Consider the following 20,744-nt stretch of genomic DNA (forward strand, 5'->3'; position numbering starts at 1 on the left):
TAGAGCGCAGCACCCATAGCAAAAAAAGGAACACACTCCCATTGCACTAGCATTGCGATTGCTCTATTTTATCTTATCGTAATGTTATAACTTTGATCTAAAGTAAGCCGATAAAGCGATTGTCCTTTTTTTCATGGTATGTTTGATTAGTGAGCAGTGCTACCTATTCACGTACCCTTGTTTCCGCAATAGCGCGTGTTAGAAGTTTAAGCCTTTGGACAAATTTAATGTGGGAAAATTTCATAAGTTCTAGAGTTGTTCATTTTGGGAAAGAAACAATTTTTAAAATTGAAACAAAATTGCATTATAAACTCTTTCCTTAAAAATATTTTTCCTTGGATTAAAACACAATGAACTTAAAGTTTTAAAAACTAATTGGTAAAATAGAAGAAAATTATAAGAAAAAAGAGATAAAAGGTCGAATAAAACTAATTAATAAAAACGAAAACAAAAAATTTTTGATCAAAATAACTTTTTTTAATTTTAGAAAACTTTTATTAATTTTGTAGTGTTTTTTAGTTATTATGCATTTTTTTTCGCTTATTCTGAGAATTTTTTTACTTCCAATGAAGATAACTTTTTTAAATTATTTATTTGTAAAATAAAAGAGAAAAAATGTTGCGCATAAGAAATTTTTTACTAAGTTTTAGGAAACTTTGTACTAATTTTTAGGATTTTTTTACTAATTTTTAGGAAATTTTTTACTAATTTTCTTGAAATTTTTTACTAATTTTAAAATGTTTACCCTAAATTTGTGAATTGTTTTTCTTCATTTAAAAAAAATATGTTTGTAGCAATTTATTGGTAAAAAATTTACCTAACTGGAAATAAATTACATAATTTTTTCTCGGACTTAAAAATTATATTTTTAAGTGTTACTAATTCTGAGAATTTACTTCCAACGAAAAATATATTTTTTAAATATTTTATTTGTAAAATAATAGGCAAAAATTTCTCGCCTAAGAAAGAGTTTTTTAATTTTTGAAATTGTTTTTGACAGTTTGTATTTATTTTTAGAAATTTTTTACTAATTTTAAAATATTCATCCTAAATTTAGGAATTTTTTTCTTAAGTTGTAATTTTTTTTAACAATTTATTGATTAAAAATTGATTTCATTGGAAATAAATAAAAAATAATATATTTTTTATTGTTGCTTATTCTAAGAATTGATTTAAAAGACAAACAAATACTTTGCCTAAAAAATGGTTTCTTAATATTTGAAATTTTTTACTTATTTTAAAAATGTTTTAAAAATTTTCATAAAATTTTGTACAAATTTTAAATTTTTTTACTAATTTTAAAATATTTATTCTAAATTTAAGAATTTTTTTTCTTAAATTGGTAATTTGTTTTCACAATTTATTGGTTACAAAATTGACTTCATTGGAAATAAATGAAATTTTTTTCTCGGACTGAAAAATAACATTTTTTTAATGTTACTAATTCTGAGAATTTATTTACTGCCATAGAAAAATATATATTTTTTGCAAAATAACAGACAAAAATTACATTGCCTTAAAAATGGTTTCTTAATATTTGAGATTTTTTACTTATTTTAAAAACGTTTTACTAAATTTTTGAAAGTTTTACTAATTTTTTAAAATTTTTACTAATATCAACATATTTTTCTAAATTTAAGAAATTGTTTTCTTAAATTGGAAAATATTTTTTTTATCAATATATTGGTTGAAAAATTGTTATAATTGGAAAGAAATTAAATTACTTTTTTTTTTTGACTTAAAAATAATATTTTTTTTTTATTTTACTTATTCTGAGAATTTATTTGCTTCCAATGAAGAGTCTTTTTTTTTAATATTTTATTTGTAAAATAAAAGACAAAAAGTACTTGTGCCAAAAATATGGTTTCTTAATATTTGAAATTTTTTACTTATTTTAAAAATGTTTACTTATTTTAAAAAAATATTTTACTAATTTTTGGAAATTTTTTACTAATTTTTTGAAATATTTTAATATTTTAAAATTATTAATTTTAATTTATTTTTCTTAAACAGCATTTTTTTTTAAATTGATATAAAAATTTACCTAATTGGAAACAATCGGACTTAAGTAAGAATTAAAAGAAAAATTAAGACAACATATTTAATTTTTTTTTATTTTTTTTTTGTTTTTTTTTAATAAAATTTGTTTACTAATTTTGAGTATTTTTTTCACACCTTAACTTTTTTATATATCTGGATTTCTTTCTAATTCTTGTAGTTTATTTTTTTCGTTGAAAATAATTTCGAAGAATTTCTAACAAATTTCGGAAAGCTCCTTAACATATTCTTGGACTTTCTGAAAATTTCCGGGGACTTTCCAAAAAAAATAAAACTGGGAACTTCTTAAAACTTCCGGGGAGTTAAAAAAACTGGGAGTTTATAAAAATGTTTGAAATTGTCGACAATTATAAAAAAAAAATTGTTAAAAAATCCTGGGAACTTAGAAAAATTTTCGGGGATTTTTTACAGTACTCCTGGGAACTCCCTAAACAAATTTTAAGAAATTCTAGAAAAATCCAGAATTTGGGGAAATTCAAAGGAATTTAAAAATTCTTCGAAATTCGTCAAAAGTTCCGAGAATTTTTAAAAATCCTGGGAATTTAGAAACATTTTTGGTTGTTTTCTAAAATACTCATGAGAACTTGGGAACTTCCTTAAAAAATTTCAAAAAATTCTAGGAAATTCCAGGGAATTTCAAAAGAGCTCTAAGATATTTTTAAAAAATTTAAAAAAAACAAAACAAAAAATTGACTCGCATGACCGGCCGTTAAAAAGCCAAACAGATGAAAAATTCGAAAAAATTTCAGAAGATTTTTAAAAAATTCAAAAAAAAATTTCAAGAGATTTTTAAAAAAGTTCTGGGAATTTCCAAAAAAAAATTCCGAGGACTTTTTAAAAAAATCCTGGAAATTTCTTAAGATGCCTAAGCTTGTCAATTTGAGGAATTCCAGGGATTTTCAAAAAAACATCCTGGGGAATTCCTAAAAAGTCTCGGGGAATTTCAAAAAAAATTGTGGAGAAGTTTTAAAAATCCGGCGAATTGCTTAAAAAAAATTCTGGGAAAATTCCCATAAAAGAAGAAGAAGAAGAATTTGTAATAAATTTCGGGGAATTTCTAAAAATATCCTGGGAAATTACCAAAAAAATTCAGGAGAATTTCTATTAAATGATGAGGATTTTTCAAAAAAAACCTGGGAATTTCCAAAAAAATTCCGAGGACTTTTAAAAAAAAATCCTGGAAATTTCTTAAAATGCCTAAGCTTGTCGATTTGAGGAATTTCAGGGATTTTCAAAAAAAAACATCATGGGGAATTCCTAAAAAGTTCCGGGGAATTTCAAAAAAATTGTGGGGAAGTTTTAAAAATTCCGGCGAATTGCTAAAAAAAAATTCTGGAAAAATTCCCAAAAAAGAAGAAGAAGAAGAATTTGTAATAAATTTCGGGGAATTTCTAAAAAAATCCTGGGAAATTACCAAAAAATTCAGGAGAATTTCTATTAAATGATGGGGATTTTTCAAAAAAATCCTGGGAATTTCCAAAAAAATTCCGAGGACTTTTTTAAAAAAAAATCCTGGAAATTTCTTAAAATGTCTAAGCTTGTTAATTTGAGGAATTTCAGGGATTTTCAAAAAACCATCCTGGGGAATTCCTAAAAAGTTCCGGGGAATTTCAAACAAAATAATGGGGAAGTTTTAAAAATTCCGGAAAATTGCTAAAAAATTCTGGGAAAATTCCCAAAAAAGAAGAAGAAGAATTTTTATTAAATTTCGGGGAATTTCTAAAAATATACCGGGAAATTACCAAAAAATTCAGGAGAATTTCTAATAAATTATGGGGATTTTTCAAAAAAATCCTGGGAATTTTCAAAAAATTCCTGAGAATTTCTAACAAATTTTGGGGATTTTGCAAAAAAGTCCTGGGATTTTCAAAAAATTCCGGGGATTTTAAAGAAAAATGTGAATTTTTACAAAAAAATTTTTTCTCGTATTTTATACCCCAGAATGGAGTTTTAAAAAAATTCCGGCTATTAACTGGAAAATGTCCGAAAATTTGTGAAATGTGGTCTATTTTTTTTTAATTTTGGGAAATTTTTTGATTTTATCTTCATTCATATTCCAATTGATTTGATTTTTTCGGAATCATATTTCTCAAATTATCTTTGCCAAAAATCCCTGCCACATGATTATTCTCAATTTTCTACTCAATTCGAGGTAATTCAACACTCTCAAGGGTTAAAGTGGTAGGCTAATTCTAAGGCTGGTTTATTGCTGTTTGTCGCTTAAAGGACATCTAACGAAACATCCCCCCCTTTGCCCTACACAAATATAGAAATGTGCCTCAACGCTGCTGGCCTATGATGATAAAAACGGGAACAATCTTTTTTTCGTTGCCATGTTGGAAGGCAGAAATATTCATAATTACACTTGATCAGATAACATGTTACAAAAGCTTTTAAAGCGCTTAATCTATACATAAATTTCTGGTTATACTTGACTGGTGGAAGGGGCAAATGCAGCAGGAAGGACACGCGGACGGAAGGCCAAAAAACAATGTAAAGGAAGGAAGGCAGCATGAATGTAAAGTGGTGAAATAAAATTAAAACAAGCACAAATGGACGGAAAGACGGCAGGAAGGAAGGCAGTTTTGCCAATTGCTGTAATTTGAGGACACATGATGCTGATGCTGATGATGATGCCGATTCAACATCAGCATTGACGCTGATGTTGCCACCACGTGCTGATATGCCACACAGATTATTGGCTACAATAGGATCATATTTCACGAAAAATTCTACTGTAACCAACGTCATAACCTGAAACCAAAGCGAATGCAATGCCAAATGATTTTACAAGCACAGACGGACAGACTCATTGAGCCTTTTGCCAAACTGCATACTGGCAAAAAGGACAACGTTAGGAAAATCAACAACAACATCCCCAACAATTTATCGCGATTTTACGCATTATATATACGTGAAAAAAAATATTGTATGTCCGCTTTCATGCCATAAGCAATACAATACAAAAGAAATCAGCCGCTAAATATGAGCAACATTTTTCCATGTTGTTGTTCGTACGCTAGTTGTGAATAACAGTTGCCGTTTTATTTTTCATATTTTGACAAGCCCCATTGTCTGCCTCATTCATAGTCACCATCGTCATCATCATTATCAGGATGAGTATGCAGGGGGGTTTTTGTGTACCTAGCTAGGCTTTTGGCAATATCCTTAGCCAGCAAATGTTGTGATATGCTGCTTAGAGCCATTGTCTCCCTTTCTATGGCATGCATACATGACGGCTACCTCATAAAAACAATAACCATAATGATGATGATGCCTATGATTAGCCGACTATTTATGAATATATCTATCAAAGGACATAAAGGTCATTCGGTTGCATTTATCTATGCTGAAAATCGACAGCGAAAACTTTTTTCTAACTTTTTAGAGAGAAACAAGTAAAAACGTGCTAAGTTCGGCAGGGCCGAATCTTGGGAACCCACCACCATGGATTCTGCTAAAATATGGGAGTTATATCTGGTTATTGACCAATTTGGACCGTACTTGGCACTGAGGGGAACGCCCCACCCAAAACCCCACCCATGGGACATATAGTCACAATGGAACAATATGGGTCTTTAATGAAAGGTATTTGAACGTAGAATGCGAATCTTTCATCAAAGTTTTACAAAATTTCGAACTTTTGATAAAATTTTAATTTTAATGACAATATTTTCGCATTTTATGGAACAATTTCGAATATTTTATCATATCGAATTTTATGAAGCAATTTCGATGTATTTTCGAATTTTCGACAACATTTCGAATTTATGAAAAAATTTTGAATTTTAGCAAAATATAGAATTTTTGACAAAATGTAGGATTTTATGAGAAATTCCGTATTTTATGACACATTTAGAATCTCATATTTTTGGACAAAATCTTTAACAAAACTATTTTGACAAATTTCGTATGTTGACAAAACTTCGATTTTTTTGACAAAATTGCGAATTTTTGACAAAATTGTTAATTTTTGACAAAATTGTGAATTTTTGACAACATTGTGAATTTTTAACAAAATTTTGAATTTTTAGCAAAATATTGAATTTGTGACGAAAATTTGAATTTTTCACAAAATTTGGAATTTTTGACATAATTTTGAGTTTTTTGACAACATTTGGAGTTTTTGACAAAATTTTGAATTATTGACAAAATTTGGAATTTTTTGAGTTTTTTGACAAAATATTGAATTTTTGACGAAATATTGAATTTTTAACAAAATTTTGAATTTTTAGCAAAATATTGAATTTTTGACAAAATTGTGAATTTTTGACAAAATTGTGAATTTTTGACAAAATTGTGAGTTTTTGACAAAATTTTGAATTTTTGACAATATTTTGAATTTTTGACAAAATTTTGAATTTTTGACAAAATGTTGAATTTTTGAAAAAATTTTGAATTTTCGACTAAATTGTGAATTTTTGACAAAATTGTTAATTTTTGACAAAATTTTGAAATTTTGACAATATTTTGGATTTTTAACAAAATTTGGAATTTTTGACATTTTGAGTTTTTGGCAAAATTTTGAATTATTGACAAAATTTGGAATTTTTTGACAAAATTTGGAATTTTTTGAGTTTTTTGACAAAATTTTGAATTTTTAACAAAATTTTGAATTTTTTTTAGCAAAATTTTGAATTTTTGACAAAATTTTGAATTTTTGATAAAATTGTGAATTTTTAACAAAATTTTGAATTTTTTGACAAAATTTTGGTGAAAAATTGGATTAATTGGAAATGTTGAAAGCTGACCACCATAGCGCGTCCGCCTATGACGCTGAACGCCTGGGTTTGATTTTCAGCGGTGCTTATCTCCTCCTAATGCTACCGGCACGGGATAACTATGAGTAACACAAAGGCTGGAACTTTGAGCTCAAATCAGTGTGGTGTTCTTCGTTATCTCGAGAAGCTTAGCTACGGGGCACATCCATAGGTTACCGATAGTGGAGTGCTCCATACGGAATAACTGCTACTGCAGTCACGAACAATCAGCGGTATTGAGTGGTGAGAGGCCGGGTGGCACCGGCTCTTGCTTAAATACTGAGTGCTTCTGATGGCCAATGGCCATTTTTTACAAATTTAAAATTTTTACAAAATTTAACATTTTTACAAAATTTAAAATTTTTACAAAATTTAAAATTTTTACAAAATTTAAAATTTTTACAAAATTTAAAATTTTTACAAAATTTAAAATTTTTACAAGATTTAAAATATTTACAAAATTAAAATTTTTTTCAAAATTTCAAATTTTTACAAAATTCCAAATTTTTTCAAAATTTCAAATTTTAACAAAATATCAAATTTTCACAAAATATTTAATTTTTACAAAATTTTTAGTTTTCATAAAATTTTTAATTTGCATAAAATTTTTAATTTTCATAAAATTTTTAATATTCATAAAATTTATATTTTTTAAGAAATTTCTAATTTTTACAAAATTTCTAATTTTTACAAAATTTCTAATTTTTGCTAAATTTCTAATTTTTACAAAATTTCTAATTTTTACAAAATTTCTAATTTTTACAAAATTTCTAATTTTTACAAAATTTCTAATTTTTACAAAATTTCTAATTTTTACAAAATTTCTAATTTTTACAAAATTTCTAATTTTTACAAAATTTCTAATTTTTACAAAATTTCTAATTTTTACAAAATTTCTAATTTTTACAAAATTTCTAATTTTTACAAAATTTCTAATTTTTACAAAATTTCTAATTTTTACAAAATTTGAAATTTTTACCAAATTTCAAATTTTTTTGAAATTTTTACAAAATTCAAATTTTTAAAATAAAAAATAAAATTTTTAAAATATATAATATCAAATTTTCACAAAATATTAAATTTTTACAAAATTTTTAGTTTTCATAAAATTTTTAATTTTCATAAAATTTTTTAATTTTTATAAAATTTTTAATTTTCATAAAATTTATATTTTTTAAGAAATTTAAAATTTTTACAAAATTACATACTCTTACAAAATTTCAAATTTTTACCAAATTTAATTTTTTACCAAATTTAATTTTTTGCAAAATTTCTAATTTTTACAAAATTTCCAATTTTTACAAAATTTCCAATTTTTACAAAATTTCCAATTTTTACAAAATTTCTAATTTTTACAAAATTTCTAATTTTTACGAAATTTAAAATTTTTACAAAATTTAACATTTTTACCAAATTTCAATTTTTTTGAAATTTTTACAAAATTCAAATTTTTACAAAATTTCAAATTTTTACAAAAGTTTTTTTTTTTTAATTTTTTAACAAAATTTCTCATTTTTAGAAATTTTTGACAAAAAATGTCCGATTTGCACAAAATTAAATTTTTTTGTCCACCTTTCAAAACTTATTTTTTTCCTTTTTATCAAAGCCATCACTTTTTATTCCCTTTTTTGCTTAGTAGATTTTTTTTGGAGACAAATTGAATTTTCCATCTAACAGACTGTCAAACTAACTGCAGCCTACAACTATGAGAATTTCTGCATTTAAAATAGGCGAAAAATTCAATTAACAAATATTTAAATTCTCTGGACTCCACATGAATTGGTGAAAATTCTAATTGAATTGCAGTGACATTCATTGTAACACAATTCAATTGTCAACAATAACGAGAGTTTGTTAGAAGGCTGTTTTTTTTCGGGAAAACAGAAAAATAGAAACAAACCAACAAAAATCAATGGTGTTTTGTAAATAAAACCTACAGTTTTTGTAGGTAAAATTGATTTTTTATGCCCATTTAGGGTGGTGGTTCATCAACTTTGGCAGTGTTTGGCTCACAGGCAGGGAAGGCAGTTAGGCCTTTAGGCCCATCATTTCTAATGGATTTATTGTGTATCAATCAAATTTGAATGTGGAACTTTTTCATTTCAACTGCTATTCATAGAAGTGTAGTTTAATTTTTGAACTAGCTCTTAATTTTCCATGACATTTCTGTTTTTTCGTTCTCTTTGAAGTGGATATTCGCGTTTTTCCATACATTTTACCATTTTTCTTTTCGATGGGGTTTCTGTTAAAATTATTTAAGGTAAAATTGTTAACCTTTTATTCGACAGCTTTTAGTTTTCCTTGTCATTGTTTGTTCATTCATTCATTCGTTTGACAATAACATTTTTCCACTTTATTGGGACAAACTTTGGCCTAATGATAATTGACATATGTCCTGAACGACTGCTAAACAAACAGCGGTTTAAGTTTAATCATTAAGTCTAGTAATGTGGGTCGTTGATTATTTGTTTTATATTTTTGATGAAAATTTTGATTTGATGCCCTGTCGCCAATAATTGGCATTTTAAGGTTTTACTGTGACTTTAATAACATAATCATGTCAGTTGTTGTAAATCGTAAATTCTGTTGTCTTCAATCATGACAACGCATAAATAAGAGAATAAAAAGGATAAACTATTTATAAATTTAATGCCCCATGATTGGTGGAGCACATTATTGGTGTGTGTGAAATGAGTGGAGGCCAAAGGCAGAACACTGGAGGTATTTTTAAGTAAACATTTTTTAAGAATATGTAGTTGACATTGGATTCTTATAGAAAATTTTGCAAAAATGTTATTTTTAAGAGAGATTTGCCCATATTTGAATTTACAAAATTTTTAATTTGATGAATTTTCTAATTTTGAAAAATTCCTAATTTTGAAAAAATTCCTAATTTTGAAAAAAATTCTAATTTCGAAAAAATTATGAAAAAATTCCCAATTTTGAAAAATTTCTAATTGTATAAAAAATCCTAATTTTGAAAAAATTCCTAATATTGAAAAAATTCCTAATTTTGAAAAAAATTCCTAATTTTTTTTCTTAATTATAAAAAAATTCATAATTTTGAAAGAAATCAAAAGACAACTTTGTGACAAAATTGCATGTTTTACAAAATTTCTATTTGTGACAAAAATCATTCAAAATTCCAAAATTTGCTAAATTTTTATTTTGAAAAAATGTTAAATTTTCTTGCATACTTTTAGGTTTATCACAAAATATAATTTCGAAAGCAATTCCTTATAATCATCTTAAGGATGGAAAACTTATAAAAAACGGTTTGTTATTTGTGTCGAAAAATTTTGTAAAGCACTTTCTTCAATAGTTTCAATGTGTCTCTTCATTTGCCGAAAAGTTTGCATACTTTTAGGCTTATAACATAATATAGTATATCATGAGGCTTCTACAAAGTTCAGTTGCATATCTTTAAGATTCAATCTGTACCTGACAAAATTTCAAATTTTACAAAATTTCTATTTTGAAAAAATTTTAAATTTTGTTGCATACTTTTAGGTTTACCACAAAATATAGTTTCAAAAACAATTGCTTATAATCACCTTAAGGATGGAATTTTTTTATAAAAAACTATTTTATTATTTGTGATGTAAAATTTTGTAAGGCACTTTCTTCAATAGTTTCAATGTATCTCTCATTTCGCAAAAAGTTTGCATACTTTTAGGCTTATCACAAACTATAGTATATCATGAGGCTTCCACAAAGTAGTTTGAAAAGTTGCATACTTTTCAAACTACATTTTCTTCATTCTTAAGTGTAAAATTTTATCTTTGTTTAAATGTTTTAGAAATATTTTAATTTGTCTTTTTTATGCCCTCCATCATAGGATGTAACACATGGAAATATTCATCTGAGATTCAACAAAGTATGCAATTATTGATCCACTTGGCATTTTTATTCGATTTAACCATGTTCGTTCGTCTGTCGAAAGCATGCTAGCTCTCGAAGAAAAAAAGCTGGCGCTTGAAATTTTCCATAAATACTTCTTGTTGGTGTAGGTCGGTTGGTATTACAAATGGGCCATATCTGTCCATGTTTTTCATATAGTTGACATATTAACTAATCTTGGATATTGACTTCTTTAGCCTCTAGATGGCGCAATTCTTATCCGATTTGTCTGAAATTTAGTATGAGGTGTTTTTTTTTTAATTTGGAACAATTATGCCAAGTATAATATGGTGCCAAGTATATATGAGGTGTTTTGTTTAGACTTTTAACAACTGTATTAAGTATGGTCCAAATCGTTTCTTATAAACCGTTCTAGGATCTTGATTTCTTGAGCCTCTGGAGTGCGCAATTATTATCCGTTATAGCTGAAACTTTGAATGAAGTGTTTTGTTTGCAACAATTATGCCGAATATAATCTAAATCGGTTCATAAACCGATCTCCCGATTATACTTTTTTAGCATCTAGGGATTATACTTTTTTATCCGGATTGGCTGACATTTTGTACAATGACTTCACCTATGACCCTCAACATACGTGCCAAATATGATCTGAATCAGTCTATAACCTGATAAACCCATCTTCTGATTTTACCTCTTGTGTCCCTATAGGGTGTAATTTGTATCAAATTTGGCTGAAATCTTGCACAATGACTTCGACTATGGTCTCCAATATCCAAACCATGAATGGTCCGAATCGGTTCATAACCTAATATAGCTCCAATAGCATGGTAATTTTTATCCATCATTCATCCATCATTTTTTTGCCTATAAAGGGATACCGGGCAAAGAACTTAAGCGATATGTCTATCATGGGTCTCTAATATTCAGCCCGACCGAACTTTGCGCGCTTTTATTTATTTTATTTTTTACTCTTTTGTTTTTTATTTTTCAAATTTCCCCCACTGTCATTGTTATCCATCCACTGCATCCATGCCATTAAATACATTTAACACAATCGTTGCAATCGCCCTCTGCTATTCGGCCAGATTATTTGTTTATTTTTATTTTGACCATTTTCCAGCATAAATTTATAGGCTTTAAAATACAACCAACGAATGTGAATGCATGAATGAACGAACAAACGAACTGGCGCTCGCGCCATTGTGGTTATCACTTAATGTTGCCACCAATATTCATAAGGATGGTGGAATTAATGGTGAACTCCATCCACTTCACCACTCTACACTTAAAGTCACACACATGCAACACAATCGCTGCGTTTTTTTTTTGCGCTTTTGTATAGTTGACAGAGCCACTCATCATCAAAGGCAAAAAAACAACAGCCTCTCCAACAGTTAAAGTGGGTGTGAGTGTGTGTGTGTTTGTGAGTGTTTGCATTAATATCTCCAACTTTTATTATGGGGCGTTGCAATGCCAGGGTATATCAGACAAACATTCATAGCAACATACATACATGCATACATAGTACCTGCATTCATATACACTCTTGGTATTTAACCACATGAATGAAGCTTAAAGAGCACAATGTTGCCCAATGATGATGATGATGATGTTGATGATGACAATGTTGATGAGTATGGGAATGAGAATGCTCATGATAATGGTGGCTGCTTTATATTGTGGCTATGTGTGTATGTATGTGAAGCCATATGCAAATTTGCAAAACATATTATGAACGGCCATATTTGATGGCAATTTTTATCATTGGCGATGATGTCGATGTTGTCGCTGTTTATGGAAAACATGGCCACTTGATGTTTTTATTTTCCCTACCAGTGGCGCATACCGCATTACCAACGACTGCCTTTCATCTGTTTGGGTGTGCGTCTGTCCGTCTGTCCTTGCCTTTGTCCATTCAGTGTAAAGTGTTGACGTTCGAATTAATTTTATCGCTTAATTAACACTCAAAGGCAGCACCAATAATGATAAACCCATACTTGCAGCCCCACGCATTATGGATATCCATATCCACATAACCACATCCCATATCCGCATCCACATTTCCCCCAGCTACCAGCCAAAAGAATTTTTCTACTTATTACCGAACCATACTTATTATGTTCACAAATTGATAAATGAGCCGTGCGTTGCCTTAAACACGCTGCTGCACTTTCGTGCATTTAATGCAACATCAAGTGAATGAATTTACATGGGCCAAATTAAGAGTTAAGAGGCATCGTGTAAAACGACATGTTTTATAAGTGAAGCAATGAAGAGAAGGAAGCACTGAATAAAACATAAGTGAGTGATTGAAAAGCATGGGGTTTGAAATGAGATTACGAGAAAAAAAATTTCGATAAAAATTTAGATTTTGTATGAAAATGTTAACTTTTTTAATATATTTATTATTTTTGTACCTCTCACCATAGGATAGGGGGTAAGCTAAGACCCCATAAAGTTTACATATTCTAGATCGCCTCGACGTTCTGAGTTTGGGATGGGATTGTAAATGGGTCTCTAGAGGGCGCAATTCCTATCCGATTTGGCTGAAATTTTGCATGACGTTTTTCGTTATGATTTCCAACAACTGTGCTAAATATGATTCAAATGGGTCCATAACCTGATATATCTGTCATATGAACCTATCTGGGGTCTTGACTTCTTGAGCCTCTAGAGGGCGCAATTCCTATCCGATTTGGCTGAAATTTTGCATGGTGTGTTTTGTTAAGACTTCTAACAACTGCGCCAAATAAGGTTTTAATCGGTCAATAACCTGATATAGCTGTCCTATAAATCGATCTGTGGTCTTGACTTCTTAAGCCTCTAGAGGGTGTAATTCTTATCCGATTTAACTGAAATTTTGCATGAGGTGTTTTGTTATGATTTCCAACAACTGTGCCAAATATGGCTCAAATCTTTAAATAACCTGATAAAGTTGCGATATAAGCTGATCTTGAATCTTGACTTCTTGAGCCTCCAGAGGGCGCAATTCCTATCCGATTTGGCTGAAATTTTGCATAACGTATTTCGTTATGACTTCCAAAAACTGTGCTTAGTATGGCTCAAATCGGTCCATAACCTGATATAGCTGCCATATTAACTTATCTGGGATCTTGACTTCTTAAGCCGCTAGAGGGCGCAGTTCTTATCCGATTTGGCTAAAATTTATGATGCGGTGTTTTGTTATGAGTTCCAACAACTGTGGTTAGTATGGTTGAAATCGATCCATAACCTGATATAGCTGTCATATAAATCCATCTGGGGTCTTGACTTCTTGAGCCGCCGCTAGAGGACGCATTGATTATCCGATTTGGCTGAAATTTTGTACAATGACTTCTCCCATGGCCTTCAACATACGTGTCAAATATGGTCTGAATCGGTGTATAGCCTGATACAGCTGCCATATAAACCGATCTCCCTATTTTACTTCTTTAGCCCCTAGAGGGCGCAATTCTTATTCGAATTGGGTGAAATTTTGCTCAATGACTGCTACTATGGTCTCCAACTTTCAATTCAATTTTTTTTGTTAAAAATTTCAACAAAATTTTAAAAATTTAAATTTTTATGATATTTTTTGCAGGAAATTTTAATAAAATCTTTGTTTTCACCAAATTGAATTTTATAATTTTTTTTTAAAACCGTTATTTCGATTTTTTCCAAAAACCAAATTTTGACAAACATTTTTTTTTTAAATTAAGTTTTGTTTGAATTTTCCAAAAAAAATTATTTTTTTCATTTTTTTTTTATAAAATTTCAAAAAAAATTTTAATATTTTTTTTTTAATTTAAAATTTAAACTTCTAGTTTGTTTAAAAAAAATCAAGAAAAACCAATGTTGAAAAAAATTGCCCCCAATATTAAATGTTGGCAATGCATTCCCTAAAAACCAAAATTTTGAAACATTTTCCAAATTTTCAGCAAATTTTTTTTTTATTTTTTTTTACTTTTTTTTTCACTCTCTCGCTAAGATGTGATAATTATGAATTCAAAACTTTAAGCTAACCAAAAAAGAAAAATGATGTTAATATTACAACATATGTCAGAAGGTATGTCGGTTTCTCAGTCCGTCTATTTCGATCCCTTCTTTTCTCAACTCATCCATCAAAATATGAAATATAGAAGTTTGTTGTAATTTTCTTACCATTTTCTAACCCTGCATCACTAGGCAATTGAAATCAATTTCATTCCTCATAAGGCCAAACTATAGCTTAAAAAATTATGCCATATGTAAAATTTTGTCTAGTTTTTTTGGTTTTTGCCTTTGGATGCATTCACTTTTCACATTCATTAGGGCATGAAAACCGCAAGTGTTTGATATTATTGGGCCAGATGAGTTACCTAACACGGGATGGCACTATCTATCACTGCCTTATGTTCCAACCACCACCAACATTTTTCCCAATTTCAACTCATCAAATTTCAAGTACAAGTACTTTTCGAAACAAACAAAAAGCCCTTCTACATGCACTTTCAAACTACTACAAACAAACAACCCATTTCAAATTTCCATTATGCCCAGAAATGGTTAAATGGGTGCTGGTTGCATCCTAAGGGTCCACAGAAAGGCAAAAAAGACAATGCTGAACTGGTATACCAGACAACCAGTCTAATTTGAAAATAATTAAATCTACAAAGGCCATAAGCATAGAGAGACAGATACTGGGAAAGCGAGAGAGAGAGAGAGAGAGAGAGAGAGAGGAAGGGAGAGAGACTTAATATAACATATGTAATCCTATAGCTTAAGAGCCCCTGTTGGCTAATGCAGCGACTGCAATCCAACAAGAATGAATGAATCTTATTTAGAGGGTGTAATCTGCGCTTATCTAATGAACATACGCAAACATTTTATCATCCATTCAAAGTGTTTTTGCATTACCCAGAAAAGGCCTGAGTAGTTATAATTTTTGTTTTTCACTTTGTTTTTTCTTTTTGTAAAAGTGTAGTAAGCCCTAGCCACAGAGACAATTTTGTAGAAACAAGCAGATAATAATTTCTGCAACAATGATTTTAAGAGGAAGAAGACACAAAACCACCACTGATATATAAAATAGGAATATCATACTTAACCACCATTGGCAAACAGATCATCGCCTATTAGCAGGAGCGTAGTAAAATGGGGGAACAAATTTTGACAACATAAAAAACATATGAAAAGAAAACCTTGGGAACCCATCATCATGGATTCTGCTAAAATATGGGAGCTATATCTGGTTATAAACCAATTTGGACCGTACTTGACACAGTTGTTGAAAGTCATAACAGAACACAACGTGCAAAGTTTCAGCCAAATCGGACAAAAATGGCGGCTTCCTGGGGAGCAAGAAATCAAATCAGGAGATCGGTTTATATGGGAGCTATACCAGGTTATAGACCGATTTGGACCGTACTTGGCACAGTTGTTGAAAGTCATAACAGAACACAACGTGCAAAGTTTCAGCCAAATCGGACAAAAATGGCGGCTTCCTGGGGATCAAGAAATCAAATCGGGAGATCGGTTTATACGAGACCTATATCAGGTTATAGACCGATTTGGACCGCACTTGACGCAGTTGTTGGAAGTCATAACAAAACACTATGTGCAAAATTTCAACCAAATCGGACAAAAATTACGGCTTCCAAGGACTCAAGAAGTCAAATCGGGAGATCGGTTTATATGGGAGCTATATCAGGTTATAGACCGATTTGGACCAAACTTGGCACATTTGTTAAAAGTCATAACAAAACACTATGTGCAAAATTTCAGTCAAATCGGACAAAAATTGTGGCTTCCAGGGACTAAAGAAGTCAAATCGGGAGATCGGTTTATATGGGAGCTATACCAGGTTATAGACCGATTTGGACCGTACTTGGCACAGTTGTTGAAAGTCATATCATAACACTTTGTGGAAAATTTCAGCCAAATCGGACAAAAATTGTGGCTTCCAGGGGCTCAAGAAGTCAAATCGGGAGATCGGTTTATATGGGAGCTATATCAGGTTATAGACCGATTCGGATAGTACTTAGTACAGTTGTTTGAAGTCATAACAAAACACTATGTGCAAAATTTCAGCCAAATCAGACAAAAATTGCGGCTTCCAGGGGCTCAAGAAGTCAAATCGGGACATCGGTTTATATGGGAACTATATCAGGTTATAAACCGATTTGGACCGTACTTGGCACAGTTGTTGAAAGTCATAACATAACACTATGTGGAAAATTTCAACCAAATCGGACAAAAATTGCGGCTTCCAGGGACTAAAGAAGTCAAATCGGGAGATCGGTTTATATGGGAGCTATATCAGGTTATAAACCGATTTGGACCGTACTTGGCACAGTTGTTGCAAGTCATAACATAACACTATGTGGAAAATTTCAACCAAATCGGATAAAAATTGCGGCTTCCAGGGACTAAAGAAGTCAAATCGAGAGATCGGTTTATATGGGAGCTATACCAGGTTATAGACCGATTTGGACCGTACTTGGCACAGTTGTTGAAAGTCATAACATAACACTATGTGGAAAATTTCAGCCAAATCGGACAAAAATTGTGGCTTCCAGGGACTCAAGAAGTCAAATCGGGAGATCGGTTTATATGGGAGCTATATCCAAATCTGACCCGATGTGAAGCATTTGCAATCCCCAACGACCTACATCAATATTAAGTATCTGTGTAAAATTTCAAGCGGCTAGCTTTACGCGTTCAACCACTATCGTGATTTCGACAGACAGACGAAAGGACGGACAGACATGGCTGAAGAGACTCTAAATGTCAAGACGATCACGAATATATATACCTTATGGGGTCCTAGATCAATAAATCGAGCTGTTGCAAACGGAATGACTAGATTAGTACACCCCCATTCTATGGTGGTGGGTATAAAAATCAATAACCTTGAAATTTTCACAGATTTTATAGATTGATCGGTAAGGAAGCATAGGCTATATAATGTTTTGATATTGGAAGGGGGGGCGGACCCTCCTCCTGATGTCAAAAACACCTCCCAAAATCAAAAGTGGACTGATCGGGACAGTATGGGTATCAAATGAAAGCTATTGGAGAGTAGAATACGAATATGGTATTCAAATTTAAGTCTAAATACCCATCGGGCCACCCCTAGCCCAAAACTCCCCCAAATAGACGTTCATGTCAATATGGGGCTCAAATAAAAAGTTTTCAGGCATAGATTTCGAATCTGGAATACCAAGTCAGAACGAAGTAAAGGGGGTCACCACCCCCACCCCCTAAAAACGCCCCAAATGGGCATATGATCCATCATGACTATATGGGAATCGGTTTGTTTGTTTGTTCGGTATAGACTCAAAAACTGCAGAACCGATTTTCTCGAAATTTTCGCAATATGGGGCTCAAATGAAAGGTATTCGGAAGTAGAATTCGAATCTGGGATACAAAATCAGATCAAAGTAAAGGGGGTCACCCCACCCCCCAAAAACGCCCCAAATGGGCATAAGACCCATTAGGACTATATGGGACTCGGCTGAATTGATTTTCTTAAAATTTTCACAGATTGTATAGTTTTGTCTGGAAGGAAACATAGGCTTTATAATTTTTCGATATCAGAAGGGGGGCGGACCCTCCCCCTTAACCCAAAAACGCCACCCAAAACCAAAAGTGAATTTATAGGCACAATATGGATATCAAATGAAAGGTATTGGAGACTAGAAAACGAATATCGTATTAAATTTTGGGTCCAAGTACCCAGCAGGCCGCCCCAACCTCAAAACTTCTCTAAACATATATTTCGACCTTCATGTCAATAAGGGACTAAAATGAAAAGTATTCGACAATAGATTACAAATATGGCATAATTTTGTCCAAGTAATGGGAGGCCGCCCCACCTACAAATAGCCCCAAATAGGGCATATTAGCCGACCATGGTTATATGGAACTCAAATGAAAGGTATTTCGGAGTAGATTACGAATATGACATTAAAATTTACGTTCAAGTCTAGATGGCGCTATCACTCTAAAAAATATTTAAAAATTTCAAAAAAGAAATTTTGAGAAAATTTCTTACAAAAACAGAAAAATGTACAAAATTTTCCATAAAAAACAATTTTTGACAAAATTTCCTAGAAAAAAAATTTTAAAAATTTAAAATTTTTTTTTTAAATAAAAAAAAAGATTTTTTTTTGTGAAAATTTTCCTATAGAAAATTTTTTTTCTTCCCCTCTTAGCAATTCTAAAACCTACGCCCTTGTCCCACAGCATCCTTCTGCTAGTTGCTACTGTTCATCACCCTGTTTTCTGCGATTTGCTCACAACTCTTTGGATAACTTGAAACATTTTCCTTGTCATACTGTCGAGCAAAGACAAATGTCCTTGCAATAACAAATAAACAGCAACAAGACAGGCTACCACTGCCTAGGTGGTTGAATGAGTGGGCTAACCGGTACCATATGTGAGACTTTTTTGGCTGAGCAATGCAAAAGGGGACTATTGAATGTGACAGTATAACAATAAACAAACAAACAGCAAGCGCACAAGGGAGGGAAGGACAGACAAAAGGACAAACAAAAACATAATCAGAAATTAATTTTTGAGTAAAAGTATCAAACACTAATCACAAGGATTTACAGGAGGGTTATGTGGCCAAAGGAAATTGAGAGAGCAAAAACAAAAAACAATAACTCAATGTTAGAGGGTGTATGTTGTATGCTGTTGTATCCTTTAAGGCCTATGACAATAATTTATGAGAAGGCAAGTGTTTTGGCAGAACAGGTTGGTGATTTTTTGCAAACAATGATTTTGGTTTTTAGCAAATTTTGGCGTCTCTGCCTAAGAAGCAGATCTGTTTTGTGTAGGACCTACTGTCAGCCAAGTGATATCAGTAAGGTTTTTGTACGGATCACAAGTTGGCGTAGTATTCGTAGGACATCCTTGTGGAGTTACGTCGTCTCTTTAGAAGCAGCAGCTCTGCTGTGTGTATGGCCTATGGTCAGAATAGTGAGTCCAATCGGCTTTTTGTACAGATCATTAATTGGCGTCGTTTTCGTTGGGAAACTGCTTTGCTTCTCGCCATTTTTTCACATTATTTTTGAAATTTTCATTCAACATTTTTTTTTAAGTTTTTCTTTAAATGCATTTTTCACAACGATTTTAAATTTCTTCTTTATTTCTTTCTTCGCAGGCTATCATATATGAAGGCCAGGATAAAAATCCGGAAATGTGCCGAGTATTGTTAACACATGAAGTTATGTGCAGGTAAGTGTTGTAAACATTTACTCCTTCAAAAATGATTTTTTTTTGCATTTAAACTCTTTCGGTTTTTTGCTTTTTGCTACTACTACATTCTATTTTTTGAGCTAACTATCTCTGCGGAATATTTGCATAATAAAGTTATGATGGCTAGTGAGCGAGAGCGAAAAAAATGCGAATAGCACAACCAAATCATACCTTTGGGGAGTTGAGTTTCGAAACCCTAGGGTAATGCATGAGAGAAAAACAAACATACAGAGAAAAAGAACAGGGCAGTATGGTATACACTTGGAAAAAAAAGGGAGAAAGATAAAAGAACAAGTACAAAAGGTACTTCGGCCGGGCCGAATCTTGGGAACCCAAAAAATTTAGTTCAGGGGCATAATTTTATTCTAGATACCAAACTTTTGTCAAACTTCTGCCAAACAAGGATGATCGAGAGACCGGTTTACATGGGAGCTATATCAGGTTATAGGCCGCATTTGGCACAGTTGTTGCAAGTCGTAACAGAACACCGCATGCAAAATGTTGGATAAATTGGACAAAAATTGCGGCTTGTAAGGACTCAAGAAGTCAAATCGGGAGATCGGTTTATTTGGGAGCCATATCAGGTTATAGACCGATTTGGACCATACTAAACAAAGTTGTTGAAAGTCATAACAAAACACTATGTGCAAAATTTCAGCCAAATCGGATAAAAATTGTGGCTTGTAAAGCCTCAAAAAGTCAAATCGGGAGATCGGTTTATATGGGAGCTATATAAGGTTATAGACCGATTCCTACCAAACTTGGCACAGTTGTTGAAAGTCATAACAAAACACTATGTGCAAAGTTTCGGCCAAATCGGACAAAAATTGCGGCTTGTAAGGC

General features: G+C 31.1%; 1 protein-coding gene across 7 annotated transcripts in view; it reads left to right on the forward strand.

The window, feature by feature from the left end:
* LOC106083434 (transcription factor collier) overlaps nt 1-20,744 on the forward strand; it is a 120,087-nt gene that overhangs the window by 36,360 nt on the left and 62,983 nt on the right. For all 7 annotated transcript variants that reach the window (XM_013246430.2, XM_013246431.2, XM_013246432.2 and 4 more), the window contains exon 4: nt 19,807-19,880. In XM_013246430.2, the coding sequence (XP_013101884.1) occupies nt 19,807-19,880 (74 nt within the window). The remainder of the gene's footprint in view (nt 1-19,806; nt 19,881-20,744) is intronic.

This window comes from Stomoxys calcitrans, chromosome 5 (assembly GCF_963082655.1).
Source record: "Stomoxys calcitrans chromosome 5, idStoCalc2.1, whole genome shotgun sequence".
Lineage (NCBI taxonomy): Eukaryota > Metazoa > Arthropoda > Insecta > Diptera > Muscidae > Stomoxys > Stomoxys calcitrans.